At 32.0% G+C, this 21,726-nt stretch overlaps 1 protein-coding gene across 1 annotated transcript; it reads right to left on the reverse strand.

The window, feature by feature from the left end:
• Positions 1-12,245: 12,245 nt before the first annotated feature.
• Positions 12,246-19,376, reverse strand: LOC133196257 (LIM homeobox transcription factor 1-beta.1-like). The gene is made up of 8 exons (XM_061332174.1): positions 19,189-19,376; positions 14,210-14,430; positions 13,569-13,705; positions 13,409-13,486; positions 13,171-13,291; positions 12,850-12,885; positions 12,685-12,756; positions 12,246-12,424 (listed from the first exon to the last, which is right to left on the reverse strand). Exons 1-8 carry the CDS (start codon positions 19,374-19,376, stop codon positions 12,246-12,248), a joined length of 1,032 nt encoding a protein of 343 aa, XP_061188158.1.
• Positions 19,377-21,726: the final 2,350 nt, after the last annotated feature.

Raw genomic sequence — 21,726 nt, forward strand, 5'->3', positions numbered from 1 at the left:
ACGCCGCATGCATACAGACTGCCCACTTTCAAGACATAGACGTGATAATTATAAATATATCATGAGATTCTAACCTCTTACTTTCTTCTTTGGCAAGCTGCAAAGATTGCTGGAAAAAAGATTAAAAAGCGAATGGCCGTCGGAACTCATCTTAAAAGTCAGATAAATACATGTATTTTTGTAATGAAATGGGCGATGGAGTGTGGCTTAGCCGTACTTATTATCATTTATAGATTTCCATTGAATAAAATCCCAAAATAATTTTTTTTGTTGTTTAACGTCCCTCTCGAGAATTTTTCACTCAAATGGAGACGCCGCCAAATGCCGCGGTGGAGGGCTGCAAATTTATACATATACTTAGGGCCAGTGAGCAATGAGGGATCTTTTTCGTGCCAACACCTACTGCGACACGGGACCTCGGTTTATACGGTCTCATCCGAAGGACCTGTCAGTACGTCCCGCAGTGGAGTCGAACCCGCGACGTAGGGATCAGCTCCTTACTCCGCGATTCTAGAGCAGACGCTCTAACCACTGCGCCACGCGTTCCATCTTTCTCTCTCTCTCTCTCTCTCTCTGTCTCTCTCTCTCTCTCTCTATATATAAGCAATTTTCTAAAGTCTCAAATCATTCTCTTTACTAGCCTTACTGACTTATGACAGACAAAGTAGGTATTTGAATTAATTTGATGAGTTTGATAAAGAGGTCGAGTGGGGACAATAGTTTTATTTCTTAAAACACACAAGGAGCTTAAAGCATCGCATCGGATTATGATACAGACAGTCTCATGAATGATGTTTTTAGAATGGAAATGTGAAACTTTGATTTGAACTGAACAGCTACAGAAAATAAAGTAGATGCTGAAAGTATATTAATATTTTCAATTATAGACAATGAAAATAATTTATTAAAAGATTGCATGTGTACATGTAATGAATAATTTTGTGATATAACCAGCAGTAAAACTCTTCTGAGGTTAAAATGAAAAAGCAGATGGGTGCCTATATTGCGACAAACATGAAGTGAAAAATAAAATCTTTATTATATCAAAATTTTCTTTGATATTTCATCTAATATTAAAATAGACTTTATGTAAAATCTCTACAATTTACAAAAATCTCACAAAGACTGAAATAATTTGCCTACGAAATAGCATACTCAAACTGAAGAGGACAAAAAGGATCATTTTCTCATGCTTAAACAAAATTTTTCGATATGAGTGGGTCTTAGCTCCATTTTTTGAAAGTTAATCCTAAAAATTTGCATAAAAATATACATTTTTTGGTTTACAAAAACATGGAGCAAAGATCCACTATACCTTAAAAGTACACTTTTATAACAAAACATTCGCATCTTTCCGAGAAATACTTGAAGTCCGTTAAGTCAAGGGTCATATCACAAACATGATTTCAATGCCACTGTTGATCAGGAGCTGTGTATCGTAGTGGTTAGCATGTTAGTCTCAAAGCAATATGATACTCCGGATTTTTATTGTTAGGGGTTCGAATCCCACGAATACCATTTTATTTTTTTTTAATAAAAGAATATTTTTTTCCGAGATCTTTTTTCCTCAGAAAAGTTTTGTTGACCATATATCATAAATTTCAATAATGAGAACTTAACTTTAAATACTTAATTCACAAATTGAATGATTTTTTTTTTTATCTGAAGCTGTAGGCATTCTGTACATCTTGACAACCCATCTTCTTTACCAGCCAACTCTGCTTATAGTGATTAAGTACTTCCGATCATGATAACAGAATTTGTGACCTATGGTCAACGTTAAATTGCAACATTTCTTAAAGTCTATTAAGTTTATCACATTAGTTTAAGGACACGTTTAGAACTGCATCCTGATCTGGTCCGTCGCATTGTGACAGTATATTCGGTTTAATTGAAAGTCTAAGTTTTTTTTTAATTAAATTTTTCAATTACATTGATATGACGTACAGTCAGGGAAAACCCTTACGAGGGGGCGCGTAAAAGTGCAATATGGAGGATAAAACTCTTACATAAGTAGGTACTGTTAACATTTATGTAAGTAGACAAATGTCATACGTTTCATGCAAGTACGTTGGTGTTATTATGTGCTATATCCTGTAAATTTCGTATTCAGAGACTATGAAAGTGATGTATCTTTGTAGCAAAGTACAGTTACCGATTCATAACATCGAACATTTAATGCTATTGTTATACTTTTATAAATCTGTTCCTATATAAATCCATACTAATAAAAATCTAACGTCTCCAATGTTTTACTGAGCGGGCATACAAAAAAATCGATATTTGACCGCGGAGTGAGATATTGGACCTGTCGATGAGATGTTGGACCGCTTACGTCACACAATGGGCGGGGTCAGCTAAATCTCATTATTTGCATTCGTTGGTGTTCCAGTCGTTATCAACAATCCCGAACATCTATCAAAGGTTTATTCTTTATTTACTGAATCAACAATTTTTGGTTTTATTTACCTTTCTTAGATAATCAAAGTTTAACAATGAGAATATTCAAATATTATTAGGTGCAAAACAATGCAAGCTTTCAAATATTTCAAATAAGCTAACATTATTTTTGTAAAAAAGATAAAACAATGCATAAAGGGATTATTTTAAGACTTATGAAAAGCCCTGCGTGGTCAGATATGTTTTATCTAATTTGAATCAGAAAATGAAATACAAATTAGAAGACAGAGAGAGAGTGAGAGACAGAGAGTGAGATGTCCAATATCTAAAGTAGCAAGTAATTTTTTTAGCTCACCTGAGCCGGTAGGGTGGGTACACAATAGAAGATCAACTTTTACATAGGAATATATAGGAGAAAAATCTGTAAAAATCTTTTAAAGGCAGAGATTTTTTACCGGGTGGTAAATTCCAGGTGAGGGAAGGTGTTATTTTGTACAGGTGTGAATGCCTTGAGGGCTAGCAGTCTACCTGTGGTCGTTCGTCTCCCAATCTGTATACACAGGAAGTAATTTAATACACAGTAGAGTACCCAAGAAGTCAAACTTTACCTGTGTTGAGATTTTGAGATGATTTTAAATTAGAAATAAAAGGTTGTAAATAAAGTTTAATTTCAATAATTTTTATTAATTTGTAATTGAATGTGTGTCAAAGCATCCCAACCCATTTAAAAATATTATTATTCAAAGTATTTGTTGAGCTTTGAGAAAAAGTTATACCAAATTTTGATATATATTATCATAAAGAATATCATAATTATTTCAAATACTAAAGGTGTGTATGTATTTATATTATCAAGCTTAAGATCCCATAGTAATACAGCTTCTCTGAATTGTTTATACCATGTGTGGTAAATATCAAAGAATCAAAAGTTAATTTGAAGGTCACCACGAGTGCCAAACAATGTGTACAGGGTATACACAGGGACTAGTAAGTAAATGTCAATCAAGGTCTAGCACCCAATGATGTACCTTGATGCACTTGATTGACAGAGGTACACAGACCAGGTATTTTTGAAGGCGGTGCTTAAAATCTCTGCCTTTAAGCCGTGATTAGTCATATAAATATGGAACATGTTCAGTTAGTGTAATTTTAAGTTTGTTCAAATCATGACCCCCTCCCTACAGGGGAAGGGTGGACCAATTATATTTTTAAAATTTTCAATACTGAACTGATTTCTGCTTTTCTCCAACCAAAGTGCTCAGGTGAGCAATGTGGCTCATGGGCCTCTTGTTGACTTTGAGAGCTTTAAGCCGGTAAAAAAGTTTAGCTCATTAGTTAAGTTGATCTTTGAAAATTGGAGATATAACCTTGATTCAGTCATGAATTACCAGATATTGAATCCTTTTTGAAATGACCTTTAATGTAGTTTTTTTTTAAACTCTAAATACAGTGTACCTAAGCAAGAATTACGGAGTGAAGCAGCATTCCATTTTTATGTGTGTAAATATTTGACCATACGATTTCTTAACTTACAGGATGATGTTACCTTTAGTCAAAAACATTGTTTAAAAAAATTGAAGCATCAAATCAATCTTTTTCGAGGCTCAAGAGTTCCAGGTATTGGTCGCACAAAAATGTGAACTCAAAGTCTACAGATACTTCTTTCAGTTGTAAGTCCTTAAGGTAATGCCATGCCACACCACCGAAGTGAAAACAAATTTTGCATGTAATAGAAATACATAGAAAGTTCTCTGGGAAATAAAATTGGTTAGTCCATAGGGACTTGAGACAATCTTAGCAAAATCGGGTATATGGTATAATAGGGTAGAAGGGACCTAACGAACCGTCATTAATTCCTCGGTCCCTCGCTTCAAACTCTAAAATCTTCGTTTTTTTTATTTAAAAAACCATGGAAAAAGTTTTGCCAGTCGAAAGGCAGAATGTTGTCCTTTATTGTCATAAATTGATCATTTACCTTACTTCATTAAAACTTAGAAAAAAATATTCGAACTTCCGAGAATTAGGTCGCCGTCATTAACCCTACACCATTTTTTCCATGCAATTTTCGTGCATTACCTTAATTTTTCAGCACTTGTCATCTGTTGCACTCTATCTTAGAGCAACGTTTAAAAGTATAACTGCTTTTGGTCATCCTCACAATATTTGAGGGACCGTTGATCGTCCGTCTCGAGAGATCAGCTCCATTTTCACCTTTGATTAGCCTCAGAGTTCAATCGGGTCAGCCATATTTGATTCCGTAAACAACGAGTAATTTTATCCAATCGTCTTTCACCGTTTAAACTTTAGTCATTCAGTGCGGATTTCATTCAATATGGTTGACCAAAGTTAAAATCAAAGTTAACTAAGTCAGAGAAAACATATCCATCCTCAGAGAGCTGTATTTAAGAATTTATTTAAAGGCGTGATTTTTTTTTCTTTTTCTTTTCTTTTCTTTTCTTTTCTTTTTTTTTTTTTTTTTTTTTTTTTTTTTTTTTTTTTTTGAAATTAATGTAAACTTATTTGAATGGTTTTTATAAATTTGGATATTTTTTTGCAACTAACAATATCTGAATTTTCTGATTGTAAAACTATAATAGCAAAAGTGATTTGAGATTAGATAAATAAAACCAATAATAGTTGATTCAGCGAATGATGAATTAAAAGTTGCATGATAGATGTTTGGGATTGTTGATATATTAAATGACTGATATTCAATTTGAGAGCCCTAATATACTAGTATAAAATGTTCAATTCTAAATACATACATGTATGTCTAATTTTCTAGAAAGACGCATTACTTTCACTGCGAGTGTCTCTGAACATGAATTCAATAATAAAAGATAATAAACAGAACATTTTATATTTTGTTGTTGAATATGAAATTAATTACACCCTTGAGACAGGATTTTTAAAAGTGTTTTTACTCGGACAAAGTTTAAAATAATGGGTTTTTTTTGTTGTTTTTTTTTTTGGCCCTCTCCCGACTCAGAATGAAAAAATTGGGTCGGTAGGTAGGTGAGAATTTTTCCCCCCAGAAAATTTCAACATCAATAGTAAATTTTCAAATTCTATTTTCCGGAATACATAAAAAAGATAATTGCTTTCTGGAGGTTAAAAAAAGTTTTGAGTTGGGCCATTTTTAGCCAGTCGGTGGGGAGAGGGCAACAAAACAATTTTTTAAAAGATGACCTCGTGCTTTGCACTCGTGAAAATTTATTTAAAAAAAACAAACCCGCCCCACTCGTGAAATAAATTCAATATCTAACTACAAAGCATTGCGCATCCTCTATTTAAAATTTTTTTTTAGAAATCTGTTTCAAGAGTGAAATAAATTTCATATTCAAATAAAAAAAAAATTTTTTATTATTATACCTCATTATAATTATTCTATATAACGCGTTATCTGATTGGTTCTTGACAGACACGTGATAGGGCCATAAAACTTCATTACCGTCTTCCTTGGAAGACGGTATACAGAGTTGAAGTATTTTACAGTCTTCGGACTATGCACTTCCTCTCTTTTGTGATTGGTAGAAATTCCACGATGAGAAAATTTTCAATTATTTCATTGGTTGAAATGCTGTTCAAAGCAAGGGAGGTAATTTTCTGATGGTCTAATTTTCGTACGACTTAACAATTTTTCAAGATTTTCAATCGTAAAAAAATATGACAAAACGAACCGTGGAAATTGGCAGCAATTAATTCGAAATAACATGCTAGTTTTTTATTGCAATTACCAAAAAGCGTTTTTATATTTTCATTATTAACAGAATTGATCTTTATTGCATGCAAGCTTCACAGCTTGTATGTATTCTTTTTCCCTTTGTTTTACACTGTCTTTCTAATCTCGGCAGCACTCGGCAACACCTCGGCCTCATCTACATAATGATCACAAAGGTGACGGAATCAGTCGCTTGTAGGTTGTGACGTCATGGTTGAGATGTCATAGTTTAGCAATATTGATATTAAAAATATTTAGAACAATTTGGGAAAACTTTGGCAGTGTTAATCTGTGTCAGGCTATTTTTTACATTCTTGTTACCTATAATTATAATAGGGAGTATATCTTCATAACACTTTTTGTGAAGGACATGTGTAATCTATTTTTGCCTCACTTTTGATATTTTTCACCTTGAAAGATAGCACTTTCAAAAATATCACTTTTATTCAATGAATAAATTACAGGGGCATGTTTTACAAAGGAACTTACGACTACGACCAAAATTTAATAGTGCTTATTACTTTCTAATTTACAGTAATTTGGAAATGGTTTTATTATTTTTTTTTAAATAAAAAATTTAGAGAGACATTTTTATCCTAGCACTTTCAACCAGAATCATTTATTTTTAATTTTGAAAAATTTTACAATCAACTTAAGGTTTTGGTCTTAATCGTAAATTCTTTTGTAAAACGGACCCCTGGTTTTATTTTTAAAGTGTGAAAATAACATATGTCTATAAATATATCAATTTTATTCAACTGATAAATTACAGTACTTAAAAATGTTATATGTCTTTATTTATGCTTAATAAATGATTATTTTTATTTTAATTCTTAGTTTTGCTTGATGGAAATGTCTGTGTGATTACAAGAGCGGGGTATTATCCATTGACCTTTTGATTATAAACTTTTACTTTACTAGGCATGTACATGTATCCGTCCCTCCCTTTTTGGTTATCTCCAATGAGATCCGAAGGCCATTCACTCTTTAATCCATTCCCATCGAACTCTGCAGCTGGCCCAAGAAGAAACTCAAAGGTTAGAATTGAAATTCAAAAGTCGATAATTGAAATGTTTCTGTAGGGAGATGAATCATTTTCATAAATACTTCAATTGTATTTCTGTAGCTTTTCAACGTCATGGTAAAACAAAAAGTTGGAGAGAAAATCTTTCAATTCTATGCGAACCTCCGCGTGTTTTTTAAAAGAAGAAGCGGATATTAAAGAGCCACCACAGGGTGAGATGTAAATTACCCATGTGATATGGAAAAGGTGGATTACTACATGATTGAAAAATCAGAAATAGCTAGACACGATACGGGTCTTAAAGCGAAGCGGTTAAGTCGGCTTTCTGATTCTTGCATATGAAATGTTATTGTACAACTGTTTCTTTGTATTTGTTGTTGTTTTTAATACATTTATAAGAAAATATAAATTTGACAAAAAGATGGGCGAAAGAATTAAAAATATTTATATTTATACCTAACCACTGATATCTAAGAAAATTGATGTCTCCAAATCTGTAAACTTAATTCTCTCTATATAAAACATAATAAAAACACGCAAAGAAAACAAAATCAAAACAAACAAATATAATTAAAAAAAAACCAAAAAAAAAAAAAACCAAAACACACACACACACGAAAAACAAACAAAACAAAACCACACACACAAAGAACACAGTAGAGCTCCGATTTCTACAACGTAGAATAAAATTGGGGAATAAACATTTTGTAAGGAACTAGACTTGTCAACAATATTAAGATAGAATGAAATCTAAAGTTCAGGTTTCCTGCCTCTGATATTAAAGTTCAGACATATTTATCTCTGATTTGCTACAGGTAGTTTTAGGTTTGTATTTTCTTTCTGACATTCAATTCTGCAATAGTCATGAACATCTACAGTTATATAACTATTTCATTTTAGTTTTTGACCTTAAGGACTGTATGTGTGAATTTACGAGTATCAGAAATGTTGCTGTAGATAAAGCGACATATTGTTGGGAATATCTAATTGCACAAATATTTTGCAGGTCTTAATTTCAGAAACAAATCCAACAGCATGGCAAAATTTGCTTTATATCAGAGAAATAATCCAGAAAATCACAAAAATACTGCGACACGTAGGAATCTAATACCAGAATATTAATAACAATAATGTGAACAGACTACTTCATTTTGTCCTAGTGAAGGTGAAACTCCGAGAAAAGAATCTCTCAGTCACAAGCATAGTTAAATGCGATTAAAAGTTAATTTTACAATGCTTATAGATTAAACTCAAATCACAGCTGACACCCTAGGTGTAGGACAGAGATTAAAGGATACAACAACAGATTATTTCTGTAATTAATCTTCGATTTTTAAGGGGGACAATACGTTCGACACTAAATCGGCAACACCTGAGTTCCTATGTAAGAGTGATAACAATTTCGATATTGGCAAAAGTTGTATTTTAATAACAATCCAGAATCAAATTAAAATATGAAAGTTATAAGCAGTATAATCCTGCCGAGAACTGTGATTACCATTTCTCTGTACAAGATTCCATGGGCGCCGAGAGACTTCCAAATACGTCATGGCTATTCTTTGTCAAACACAAGAAATATTGTATCGAATTTTCTGTCGTATAATTTCTATGCCTAAACAAAATTTCTTGTACACTGATCTTTCAAAGATAACTTTTAAGATTTTGAATACAATGGATATCTTGAACATGCTGATGGGATTTGCTTGTTTGTTTTTCCAGAGTTTTCATTATCATCTTAAGCTTCAGGGCAAATTGGTTCCCAGAACTCCTCTAATACATGTTCATTACTGCATCAAGCAGTAGCCAAGTCATCTTTTGGAATCTAAATTCTAATTGATGATGTCCTGTATATGTACAATAAAACTTAAGAATTTTCATTTTTATCACTGGGGGCAAATTTGGGAGCAGAGATAATGTTTTCCTACAATATTTATGTATATATTCTGACGTCTTCACTAGGTACCCAGGTACGAAGGAGAGTACATGTTGAGGCAAACACTTGTGTTCGAATGTTACTGTCTTATGACAGCAATTTTTTATTTTTTCCTTTTATAAGAATTATTTTGTTTTTTTTCTCTCAACAATACTCGCAATATATTATGAAAGATTTTTTAAAAGAGTATATTATTACAAGAAGTATGTGTTCATGATTTCAAACACCTCAAGTTTTTTAACTGAATTGTATTTGTTTATTGTAAACATTAAGTTAGAGGTCGAGATGTACACCTGTAATAAAGGTGCGACGATTCTGTCCGTGTCTTACCTATCATAGCAACAGGTGAGGGGGTAGAGAAGCTGCCACCCCAATAGATCCCCATATATCAGGCCACTGACAGAATATAACACGACGTCACTGTGCGATCGGTCTTAAACAGGGATGTGAAAGCGACACCCTGTTTGAAGTGCGCTGATTTAGGTATATTCTTATCATCCTCATGGACCTAAAACTGATACGAAGTCCATAAAACTCATCAGAACAAATATCTGTCCCTTTACGTGGAAATAAATGCTTGGATCAAAGTGTTTTATGAATCCCCCGTACTTAAAATAGTGACTTCATTGCAGAAAAAGTGGGAGGTTTTTTTTTCGACGGTAGCCCTAAATATTGTCTACAATAGAAGAAAGTTATGCAACAAAAGCAATATATTATTCTATTGTCTATAGCAAACAAAACGTACTAGAATTTTTTGTTTGTTTGTTTGTTTGTTAGTTTTTTTTTTTGGGGGGGGGGGTAAGAGAAATGTCTGAAATATGCTTAAAGGTAAAAAAAAAATGTAGTGATAGCTGTTGTGGGGAAAACATTTTTGGTCAACTGCATAGCGAAAAAGTGTATCGGTTGCTTCTTGTGATGTCTAGATACTATTACAAATGACCCTTAAGAGCTAGTAGTAAATATATCTATAAAAAAATTGACAACGATCACGAGAAGCAGTGTGTCGTTTATCACAAAGTTTAAACAGTTTTCCAACATAGTTTCTTCGACATAGTTCTATCGCGAAGAAATGCTGGCAACTGACACAGACAAATCGTACGGGATTTAGTCTTATTTGTTGTCAGACACAATTGGTTATAACTTCATTTGTCGTGGTCACATAATTCGTAACACCGCATCGATATCTGTTTTATTGTGCTTTAACACCTTTTGTAAGCCCCCGGCGATCCAAAGAGACATAAGCCCGCGGACAACGCAAATATCCCGGCCACCCAAATACCTCTTATCAAACTGTGATAATTTTATGAATGGGAAATTTTAATAATAAGGAATCTTTCAGTGAAATATTAAGAACGAGATACTAAAAGATCTTCCTTCTCGATTTCGTTGGATAAAATGTTCGAAATTTACAGCGTTTTTGGATTAAGTTGGTGTTAGAGGGGCTGACAATGTTAAAATTTTCAAAAATGGTAGTTCGGCAGCTTTCATCGTGAATTGCATAATGAATATGTATCTGCATTTCCGAAATGTATCACTATTGTTTTGTCTGAGAGATCATCCAAACGGTATAATAACCTTTATGTCTACATATAAACACCCTAGAAGTTATAAAACGTTGCTTAAGTATATTGAAAGTAACTTTTTAAAGAAAATTAGGAGGAAAAAATGAAAAATGTACAGGACCGTTTACATTTTAATGTTTCAATACAACAAATACAAAAATAACATAATCACGTGACATGAATTCATTGTACACAAGTTGTAAAAAATAAAATAATGATAATAATATGCTTCTTAATGGGTTTCAGTCTTTGGTGTTAATTTCGTTGAACATGTATAACAATCAAAACTTCAATTGCAATTGATTTGAATATCGATGTTTTATAATTATTTTACATTTTTCTCATTTCCAGAACATATTTTTTCGTGAAATACATATGAGCGTAACTTTTGTACGATGTAACATATTTGTTGTTTAACATACAATTTAGTAATAACAAGAACTGCGTATTCTGCAATATAGTTTTCAGAAAACGTTGCATTAGAAAGTAGATATATTTATTTTTTCCTATCTAAAAGTATATTGTTTAGAAACAGTAATTTTGCCTGCTTTGTCACCCTCACTCGGTGAAATCTTAGAAGGGTGTCATTAGAAAATGTGATTTGGGAAAAAATATAAATTTAAAAAAATACATGTAATGATTTATAGCTGTCTTACGAGTGAGATTCTCCATAATTTCGTGTTATTTTCCAACTGAAAAGAAGAAAATCTATGTATATATGTATAAAAATTCAGATATATGTAGTTTGAAAATTGAAAAACGTACTCTTTAAATACCCTTACAAATTTCATTAACAAGGTTGGCTACATGTGTATTACATTAAGATGATCTACCGAACTATCAAAGGTTTTTAAATAACTACAGAACAAATTTGATACATCGCTATGCAACCAAGATGGATCTTATTTAGGAAAAAATTAGTAAAAGATCAGAGCAAATGTATGATAAAGGTAAAAAGCTTGAGATGAATATTTACTTCCACGAAGTCATATTTTTATCATGATTCATATAAAAGGAATAAAAAAACTAAAGAAATTGTAAGACACCTAGAAAAGAATTGCGCTCTCTTATGAAATCATGGTTTTACTTTACCTTTTTAGTGTACCAGTATATAAATTTGTAGTGAGTAATGAATGGGCTTTATTCCAATCATGTACATTTTGAATTATAACCAAGTTGTAATTTGAACAAAAATGATAAATATCTAGAAGTATATTAATGCTTAACAAAGAATATAATCAAATAGTTAATCAATATCACAGACAAACAGAATAAATACACATATGTTAGCATTACAACTAAATATCACTAAATACTGCTTTAATAAAAATAATAAAGATCCTAGGACGTCTCCTTGTCATATCCCTGCAGTCTATTAGAGTTTGATTTGATTAATGTAAAATGGTGTAGCACTTAGTTTGCAAACTATGTTCCAAGCTGTACCAAGTAAAATGAACACACAACCTACATGGTATAAATTCCGAATTTTCTTAACAATGTTAAGTTTTCCAGAAAGTCTTAAATCTGAATTGTGCAATATCCATTTCAACAAAATTGTAAAGAAGTTACTTTCTGTCACTTTCTGAAATTATTCTCAATCATTCTTTATTCAACACTGAAATAGGAGTTTTGCATTGAATAGAGTTTGTCAATCGGATTCGGAACCCCTGAACTGTCTAAATGTGAATGTGGAGTCGTGCCTCCATTCATAAACATTGTATCCACACAACTCATGCCGTCATCCAAACCCTTTCGACCCAGATCGATGGTACTTCGAAATGGCTCTGAAGAATGAAACATCCAAAAATTGAGCCATCTTAGTTATACGAAAAAATATACGATAAAAAAATCATGTTAGTATATGTATTGCTAAAAGAAAAAAATATTCTTTGGAAAAAAAATTACGATAAATTTTTGCAAATAAAAATTGTTTGACACACTGATATAGGCATGCTGGTTTTATCTTACTAATCACAATATTTTCAACACATGTTTTATTTTGCCTTGTTTGTTTGATTCCTTGGAGAGAGAGAGAAAGACGTACCATGATATTCACTTGCCGGAAGAGGGGATATCTGTTCCACATTGTTATGGTGGGGCTCCGATATTAGTGAGCCTAAAAAGAATAAAAAGGGGAAAATAGTTTACGTGGTAAAAGATTAGTTTTTTTTCAGGAAAAAAGAATAAACACCAAAAACGCTTTCCTTACTTATTGATTCGTCATCTCTTGACTTCTGCAGACAATCTAAATAAAGACAAAATAAAAATGAAGACACAGTTATTTAAATAAACTCTTGTATAATGGGGAAAATCGTTATCAAGAGTAAATGACAAATGAAATATATATATATATATATATATATATATATATATATATATATATATATATATATATATATATATATATATATATATATATATATATATATATATATGAAACATTAATTAAACCAACTTACGCATTATCTTAATTGATGGATTATGAAACTGAGTTCATTTACGAAAAAATTAGATAAAGCGTCTGATTCACCTTGATCTACATCCTCATCTTGTTCATACTTGCATTCTTTACCCTCAGCTTTACCCTTTGTTTGTGCAACTGACTTTGAATTGCTACCATCTTGATTTTGACGACGTGCCAATTTTTTCACCTAAAATTTATACCAGGACATACTTAAATCCTGAAGGACAATGATTTTCTTATTTGGTTAAATCAATTCAAATAATAACATTTCATATTTCAGCATAACACCTCTGTACTGTCTAACCTTTGCCCTCTGATTCTGGAACCACACCTGGACAACTCTTACACTTAGTCCGGTTTCCGCTGCTAATTGTTCACGTACCTTTGTGAGAGAATAGATTACATATAAAGAAGACAAAAAAATGTTTTTGATATGTAGATATATTTTAGATGATTACACTTACTTTCCTGCAAGGTTTTGGGTTTAGTTCGAATGCAGATTTGAACTTCCGTCTTTGACTGGTTGTTAGAATGGTACGAGGTCTCTTAGGATGTTTCCCACAATCGCTTTCTCCGTCTTCATAACTATCTGAACCATCACCTTAACACAAATCAAAATGTAGAATATCATAAGACTGATTGTATATATAAATACTAGTACATGTCGAGAGAACAAAAAAGCACTCAAACTGATTTTCTTTCGAGTTACCCAGAGATATGTTTTCAACACAACTAACCACAGGTGCTTGAGGACCGGACCCCCCCCCCCCACCCCCTCCCGCCCCGATATAGACCCCCTGGCCGTTTCGACTTTTTTTCCTTGTAGATTTATTTATATTAAGTGGGTATAAATATTTATAAGATGTTTGTTTTAAGTTCGAATTATTTGTTTGTTGTTTAATGTCCCTCTCGGGTATTTTTTCACTCATATGGAGACGCCACCACCACTCACAAATATGACACTAAATGATGATTTTTAGAAAAAAAAAAGTCCAAACGGCCCGGGGGGGGTCTATTTCGGGAGGGGGTTGTCCTTAACCACCTGTGCAACTAACATCAAATGTTATAAAATAAGATTGTTCCGACAAAAAAAAAAGTTCCGTACTTCTTGGGCTTAAACCCATCATGTTGATTTCCTTCTCGAAGTCGAGACTACAGAGGAGTTGTCCATCCTTTATTGCACAATGATCTCCTTGGCGGAGCTGTTGTCCACATTCAATACAGTTGAAGCATTGTTGGTGATACACATAACCCTTCGCCCGCATCACGAATTCTGTGGGGATGACAAACATACCACAACCGTTGCAAGACGCCCGTCGGAACAACCTAAATAAGAAAGTTAAGAACCCTCTATACATTGCACACGAAAGAGTTCTAATTCCATGGTATCTTTATGCATGCAGTTAGAGTGATATCTGTCCATAGAAATTGAAATCTAACGTGTAGTAGTCAGCATTCTATACATTTCATTTGGCATAGATAAATTTATTGAATAGTTTATTTGCATGTACTTTTTCCCATTTAAGTAAGGAACAGTGATTTCAGTATTTTTTTCCCGGGGGAAATGGCAGGTGTCCTATCTTGAAAATTAAATGGCCCTATATTTACATCTTTGTATGATATATAATTTTCCTAGAGTAAAAAAAAACATCGGTGTATCTAGATGGTCTTTCATGAAAAAAGTAGAAATGTTCTATTATAATATTGATACTGGAACAAAGGGGGCAGTTCTGGGTAATTTCGTGTTGGACTGCGCTCTTACCTAAATAGATATATAAAAAGAGGATCGATAACAAAAGCAAGGATGATTTGTCGCTTTTAAGTTCTTTTTGCAGTCAACTGAGTTTAGATCTACATTAATTATTTTCACATACGACAGAAAAGAACTCAAGCAAAAGAAACAAAAAGTAGCCCCACGACAAAACAAATCTGAACATGAAGTGACACCGCCTGTGTTGCTAACGAAGTGTGAACGTCTTCTGCCAAATTAGACATCCTCAATCGCTACTTAAATTGTTGCAGAAGTGAAGACGGATTTGAATTCACGCCAAATGGTCCGGACACGAGATATCACTCCGCAGAAGCAAAAGACACGGAAATCAGACCATTAAGGTCCGCCATGTTTAAAGAATATCTTTGCCGCATCCATTGGAGAACCTAGGGTTTAGTGATGGCAGAAGCAGTTCGTTTTCAGGTCGAACAAGGCATTTTATCTCGACTTATTGTTAATTTGCGATATAAATCGTCTATTTTAAATTGACGAATGATCTAGAAATGGAAATCGAAGACATTTTATTCAATAGTAAATGGATAATGCTCTAATCCCCGCTGTTGCAGGTTTTTGATGTTATGCCTGTATTATTTGAAATGATGCAAGAGTATGGAGATGCCTTAACTGTATATTGGAAATTCATGTTGGCATTAGTTTGATGTACTTAGAATGTTTAATAACGTTAGGACATGAACAAACAAACACTTTCAGATGGAACGAGAAGAAAATGCCAATTAAGCTTTCATTTTCATTTCAAAGTCCACTGAAATGTATAAAACCACAAGAGAATTTAATATATCTAATTCCTCACAAATTAGAATCCAGAATAATTTTTGTTTATCAGGGGATTTTGTAAAATTTTTTTACTTTAGATGAGATTAAGTTAAATAGGTCCTCTCTTTCCTTTGTAAATTTGCTACAGTGAATAATGAAATGTTCTTCATCTTCAATTTGATTAAGCATACTATTCGACTAAATTCTCTATAGACTAAACAATAGACTCTAAAATAGATTCTATAGAAAAGCTTCAGGTAAAAAAAAAATATACTTTGATTTGATTTTTTTAAACATCGTGACTAGAGTATGGTTGGCCCCTCTATCCTTCCCCTTCGTTTGACCATCTCTTTCAAAACCTCTGGCCATGATCATCTGTTATTAATATTAGTAATGTACCTCATCATGAACTCTGGTTAAACGACATTTAAGGGAGCCGACTGGGGTTTTATTGTGTAAAAACTACTACAGAGAAACTCTTTAATTTTATACCATAAGTACCTTACACTGACTTCAGTATACATGCCAAGTTTAATGAAAATCTACCGTCTGGTTATTTTTTAGGGACCATCTCAAAATAAAGGTACATTTACTATAGGATTATATAGGAAAATGCTATTTTTTCGCACTTCGGAGCAAATCATACAAATGCTACTATAGACTTTTTGCTCAAATTATATTATTCGATGAGTAATACTATATTGTACATTTTATGCAAGAAACACGAAATTCTACCGTCTGGTTTTCAGAGGGAGCATCTCAAAATGTCAAAATTCATGATATTTTCCTGTTTTTATGTAGTACTACAAAACATGACAAATACCACAGATTTACATAAAAGATAATAAAAATGATTGTGAGATTCTCAATTTGCTATGTTTAAAATTTCAAGAGCATCTACTAGTATTTTATACTTTGTATTTTATGACATAATTAATGACTCCTCTTAAAGAACTTCGGTTATTCATAACGTCAAAAAACACATATTACGCTATCTACACATCATTTCAAAAATCGTTTAAAAAATCAGTTATTTAAAAACGTAATAAGATTTTTTAACGTGAGATTTCCTAAATTTGATATTTGTTATAAATTATGTAAAAATAGTTGCTTTAAAAGTGTAAATACTCTTTATTTTACAATGCTGCGCGAAGTATTGCGCAATGAAAACCCCAGTCGGCCCCCTTAAGTAAAGGTGAAAAGGCAGCAAAAATACTTTGATAAACAACAGATGTTAGTTATATCGCTTATTGTTTATCAGGTGATAATATTTTTAAAGTATTTCAGATTGGAATTTATTATGTAAAGGTTATTCTCTATAATTAATGTATTCACACATATTTATACAAATGTCAAATAAATTTATTTACAAGTTGTCAAAATTTATTGTTATTCTTTTTAGTTTTCACATAAATATATGCACGAATTTTATCTCGTCTATACTTTATTTATTTTTTCTTTCTCATTATTATGCTATAAAGTACATTTTAATGACTTTTAAAAATATTTTATATTCATTTAATTTTTCTTTTTAAAAATTCTATTTAATTTTATTATTTATTTATTCCCCCCTTTTGACTTTTGCGTTTTATTTTCGGGGGGGGGGGATAAATAAATAGCTACGTGTAAATTGGCAATATGGAACTGTGCTTATGCATGGTGCTTCTAAAGTATCGTTTTTTTTCATTTGAGGATACATATGCTAAATTTTGTATTACAATGATACAACACAAGAAAACTCACTCTTTTACAGCAACGTATTACTTTTTCTCTGTTTTTTTTTTTTTCATTTTAGAAGAAAAAATTCAGTAACAAACTATGGTATGTTTTACATCACATTATATTGCCAGAGAGAAAGACTCCGGCTTTCAGTAATTTATGTAACATCCTTTTCAACAAAAGACGAAATCTAAACAATTTTCGACTTAAACCAAAGTCAGAAATCTCTCTTAAATTATTAGAATTGATTACTGAATTGAATAAAGATAAGGAATAACGAGTAAAATAGAAAATCATAAAAAATCTTTTTTATTGTACAATCGAGTAAGGCCATCTTTAAAAAATTGTTTGGTTGCCCTCTCCCGGCCGACTGACTAAAAATGCTCCGACTCAAAACTTTTTTTAACCTCCAGAAAACAATCATTTTTTTTTTAAATTCATCTCTGAGTTTTCTGATTCCATTAATAACTATTTTAACATCATATTCGCATATGTTTTAGAATGAAAAAAAATTCTCCCTACCTACCGACCCAATATTTTAATCCTGAGTCGGGAGAGGGCAAGCAAACATATTTTTAAAGATGGCCTAAGCATACTTCAATAAAATGGATCCTATAACTTTCACCACAAACACTAGGAAAAATCATATCAAATGTATTACATGTTTTTAGGACAAGGTCAGCGTGATTTTTATAAAGGAAAATAGTATTTTTTTTTAATAAAGAACACTAGTAATTTATTGCAAAGGACACTATTATTCTGTCGTAAAAGAATTCTGAAATACTTGCAATAAAACAGACTCATGTATTTTTTATTTATTTATTTATTATTATTTTTTTTTTTTGCAAACTAAAGCTTCATTTTAGTAAAATTAACTATACAGCTGGTTTGCGTAACGCCAAGGTTCTCGCGAACCCTAGCGAAAATCGCACGCGAATTAAAGTTTCTTTTCTGTGAAATTTGAATGTTGAAGTATTTGTATAAAATAAAAAAAATAATAGAAAAAAGAAATATTCTTTCAGAATAAACTCACTGTTTTCAAATAATCATATTTATATGATTACATTTTTTTCCTCAAAATAATAATTTAAAAAAAGAATTGTCAAATTGCTAATATTTCAGTGCAATAAGAAATAAACTAGAATGGTGGTATGGTATTTTGTAACCATGAAGAATTAATGGCCGTTCAGAATCGATTACAAGTTTCTAATAAACATCGAAGTGTCAGCTTCTTTCTGGAAACTAAGGTAACAAGAAATATTGAAGTCGAGATTGCTGCAGGCTGTCTTCGATATTGCTCATTATATTAGTTTCTTATTGCAGAGTTTTATAAACACTGACAGTCGAAACGAACAACAAAAGCCCGGCAATCTCAGGAAGACAATCCCAGAATAACTCAAAAGTGACCTCTGTTTATAGTTCTGTGAACGTAAAGAAAGAGAATTCTTGAATAAATCATATCAAAATTTTTCGCTAACGTTTTTAACACCTCAAATATTCCGAATTTCTTTGAAATGTAACTGAAATTCTGAATTTCAAGAATTTTGCAAAATATTTACACTAATAACTGATTTTAAGACTGTAAAAAATCCGAAAAAGTGTGTGCACATTTCTAAAAGTTTGTAATGTAGATCATTTAAAAAAATGTCCAGTTTTTTTTCGTTTTTATATACGTATGCATTGGAAATATGGAAATTCATGCATTTGTAAACAGCTTCGCCTTTTATCCAAATAACCAAATATACCCACATGCATAAGATAAGACCCCCCCTCCCCCGACTAGATATCTATGTTTAAAATCTACAATCAACACAACATACTTATCATAATCGTTTTTGCAGAAGAACTGCCTGTTGCGATGAAAACATGTCCGTGTGAGTTGTGTTTGGCACACAGAGCAGACGACACACTGTTCGTGCCAGGGTAGGTCCATGACCCGCAGAAGGAAGCGGTCCTCAATGGGACACTGGCAGGACGTACAGATCTCCTTGTGCTGTTGACTGGGCATCGAGCCACTGAAAAAAAAAGAAACAAAGAAATGCAAAAATAAAAATGTCCCTAACTGTCATGTACCATCGCTTTTCAAAGTATTGGGGGTTGCCCCCCCCCCCCAAATGTAATGTACATTATGACATTGTGTCAATTATCAACCTTTCAGGTATATTTGCCAGATGTGTTACCATTCATTGGAATTGTTATTCTGTGTTTAGTTTTTTTATGAAATAAACAACCTTTTACAGTGAACGATTTATAAAAAGCAATTGCTCCGCTTGCATTCAATTATTTTTTTTAATTAAACAAATTACTCATGAGCACTAGTTGTGGAACCTGTTTCTCCGTTTGTGTTATATGTTGGTGAAATAAACATATGGAAGAAATTGCCTGTATCGTTTGTATTTAATTGTTTTTTTTTTGGTTTTGTTTGTTTGTTTTTTGCTACAAGTATTAGAAAACTTTTGTAAACTTTGATAATTGCAATTAAAAATATGATACTAATACATGGCATTGCTGTATTTACTATCTGAATTAGTTGAAAATTTAGGGTCAGCCAAGACTTGTGTTAAGAAAATTTCAAAAGAATACAGTTTTATAGTATTCGACAAATTTTAGGATGCACGGTATATTAAGCTGCATTATGTGCCATCAAAGTCGTAAACAGGGAGATGAAAGCAACCAATCAGAATCGTGCTATGTGTTTCAAAACTAGATGTGTACACATTGTCAAAACAAGGGATTACGTGAAAAAAAAGTTGATAATAGAAAAATATTTCGTTTCGATCTATACATACACCTGGATAATTATTCTTCATGACAAGTAATGTATCTTTCCCCCTTCTTTAATAAGAAATTAGTTTTAGAAAATTTAATCATAAAATATATTTAAATGTGCATTTCTCATAGCATGCGACTTCTCGTTTCTCCTAAATGTAAATACCCGTTTTAACCTCTAGGCAGTAATAAATTATTAATTTAAGTTCATAATTTAAGGAAAAAAAATCAGTGGCATAGTTGTTTGAAAAATTTCATGATAGCCAAAATCTACTCAAAAATATGCAAGTGGACCATGTGACTTGAACATCACATGAGCGATAAAAACAAAGGGGTATAATACTAACTGAAAGTATTTTCTGACCAAGTTCATGAAGATCAGTTCAGGTACATGCATGAATATTAATCAAATCTTATAATAAAAGTTGGTGATTATTTTTATTTATTAATTTCTGTTTTGTTTTAAATAGCCTATGTTTACAAATGTCGATCTCAAGAAGTATGGGAAAAACGATTTATTTGCTTCAATCAGAAGAATTCAGTCAAGGTGATTAAATGTTACGGTGACTTTATTGAAACATAAATAAATCATGTATTAATTCCATGATTAATATTTTATTCATAAAATCTTAAATGGTAATTAATTAAAGATTGTCATCACAATGATTTTGCAATTATTTCCTCTGTATTATTTCAACTTGAACTGCCTACCTATACAGCCTATAAATGACATTTTTATGATAAAACAACAGATTGAAAGATGCTGTGTTTTAATATAAACTTTGTTATTCCCAGATTTACAAACTTTTATAAAGACCCGCCCACCCGAAGAGGGCTCCTTTCTAAACCTCTCGTTTCTGCAACAGAATATTGTTTTTCTCACCAAGATAGACGACTAAGGAACTCTGCGTGAATAGAAATTTCATGTGTCGACAATGTGAAGGTAAAGGGTTATATCAGGTCAAGGTCATATATAAAGAATAAAGACCAAAGGTCAAATATGAAATTGTCATAAACTTGGAGAAGTTTTCTGATGTAACGCGCAGGTCCAATGCTTTTACAAAAATGGCTAATTCTAAATTAATAAGACAATTTCCTCAAAATCAGATTAAAAAAATTACAATAAAACCAATGTAACATTGAATTTTTAATTTTTTTTTCGACATTCAGGCTTTATCAGTATCTTTTTCCACATCGTTCGTTATGATCAGTTGTTAGAGAAACTCTGGAGGAAATCAGCGAGACAAGAAATGATTTTCTTTAGCCATCAGATAGAATTAAACTCTCGTTTTCCATCCCTTTTTTAAAAGACGATATTAATGAATGAATTTTAACTGTTTAAACTTAATGCATCAACTTCTGCACATGTCTCAAAATGTTAAGTTTTTCTTATTTTAAATCCTTTAAGATTGCTGGACAAAATAATATTGTGAGAATTTATGTTTATTGTTGAGCGATGCTGTAATAATCCAATATAATATATTGATAATATCATATATATTATAATATGCAATAATCAAACGTTGATCCACACCCTCTCGCTCTCTTTCTTAAAATGATATCTCTAACACATGAGATGCTGGAGATAA

The sequence above is a fragment of the Saccostrea echinata genome, unplaced genomic scaffold (assembly GCF_033153115.1).
Source record: "Saccostrea echinata isolate AGI-Se365-2 ecotype Australia unplaced genomic scaffold, CSIRO_AGI_Sech_v1 ptg000030l, whole genome shotgun sequence".
In the NCBI taxonomy this organism is placed as follows: domain Eukaryota; kingdom Metazoa; phylum Mollusca; class Bivalvia; order Ostreida; family Ostreidae; genus Saccostrea; species Saccostrea echinata.

Coding starts and splice junctions, on each gene's coding strand:
- LOC133196257 (XM_061332174.1), bottom strand. CDS start 19,376: ATGCCCAGTCAACAGCACAAGGAGATCTGTACGTCCTGCCAGTGTCCC. Junction 13,706..14,209: donor GATGGGTTTAAGCCCAAGAA/GTACGGAACTTT, acceptor ATTTGTGTTAAG/GTGATGGTTCAGATAGTTAT. Junction 12,425..12,684: donor TCCGGCAAGTGAATATCATG/GTACGTCTTTCT, acceptor TTCATTCTTCAG/AGCCATTTCGAAGTACCATC.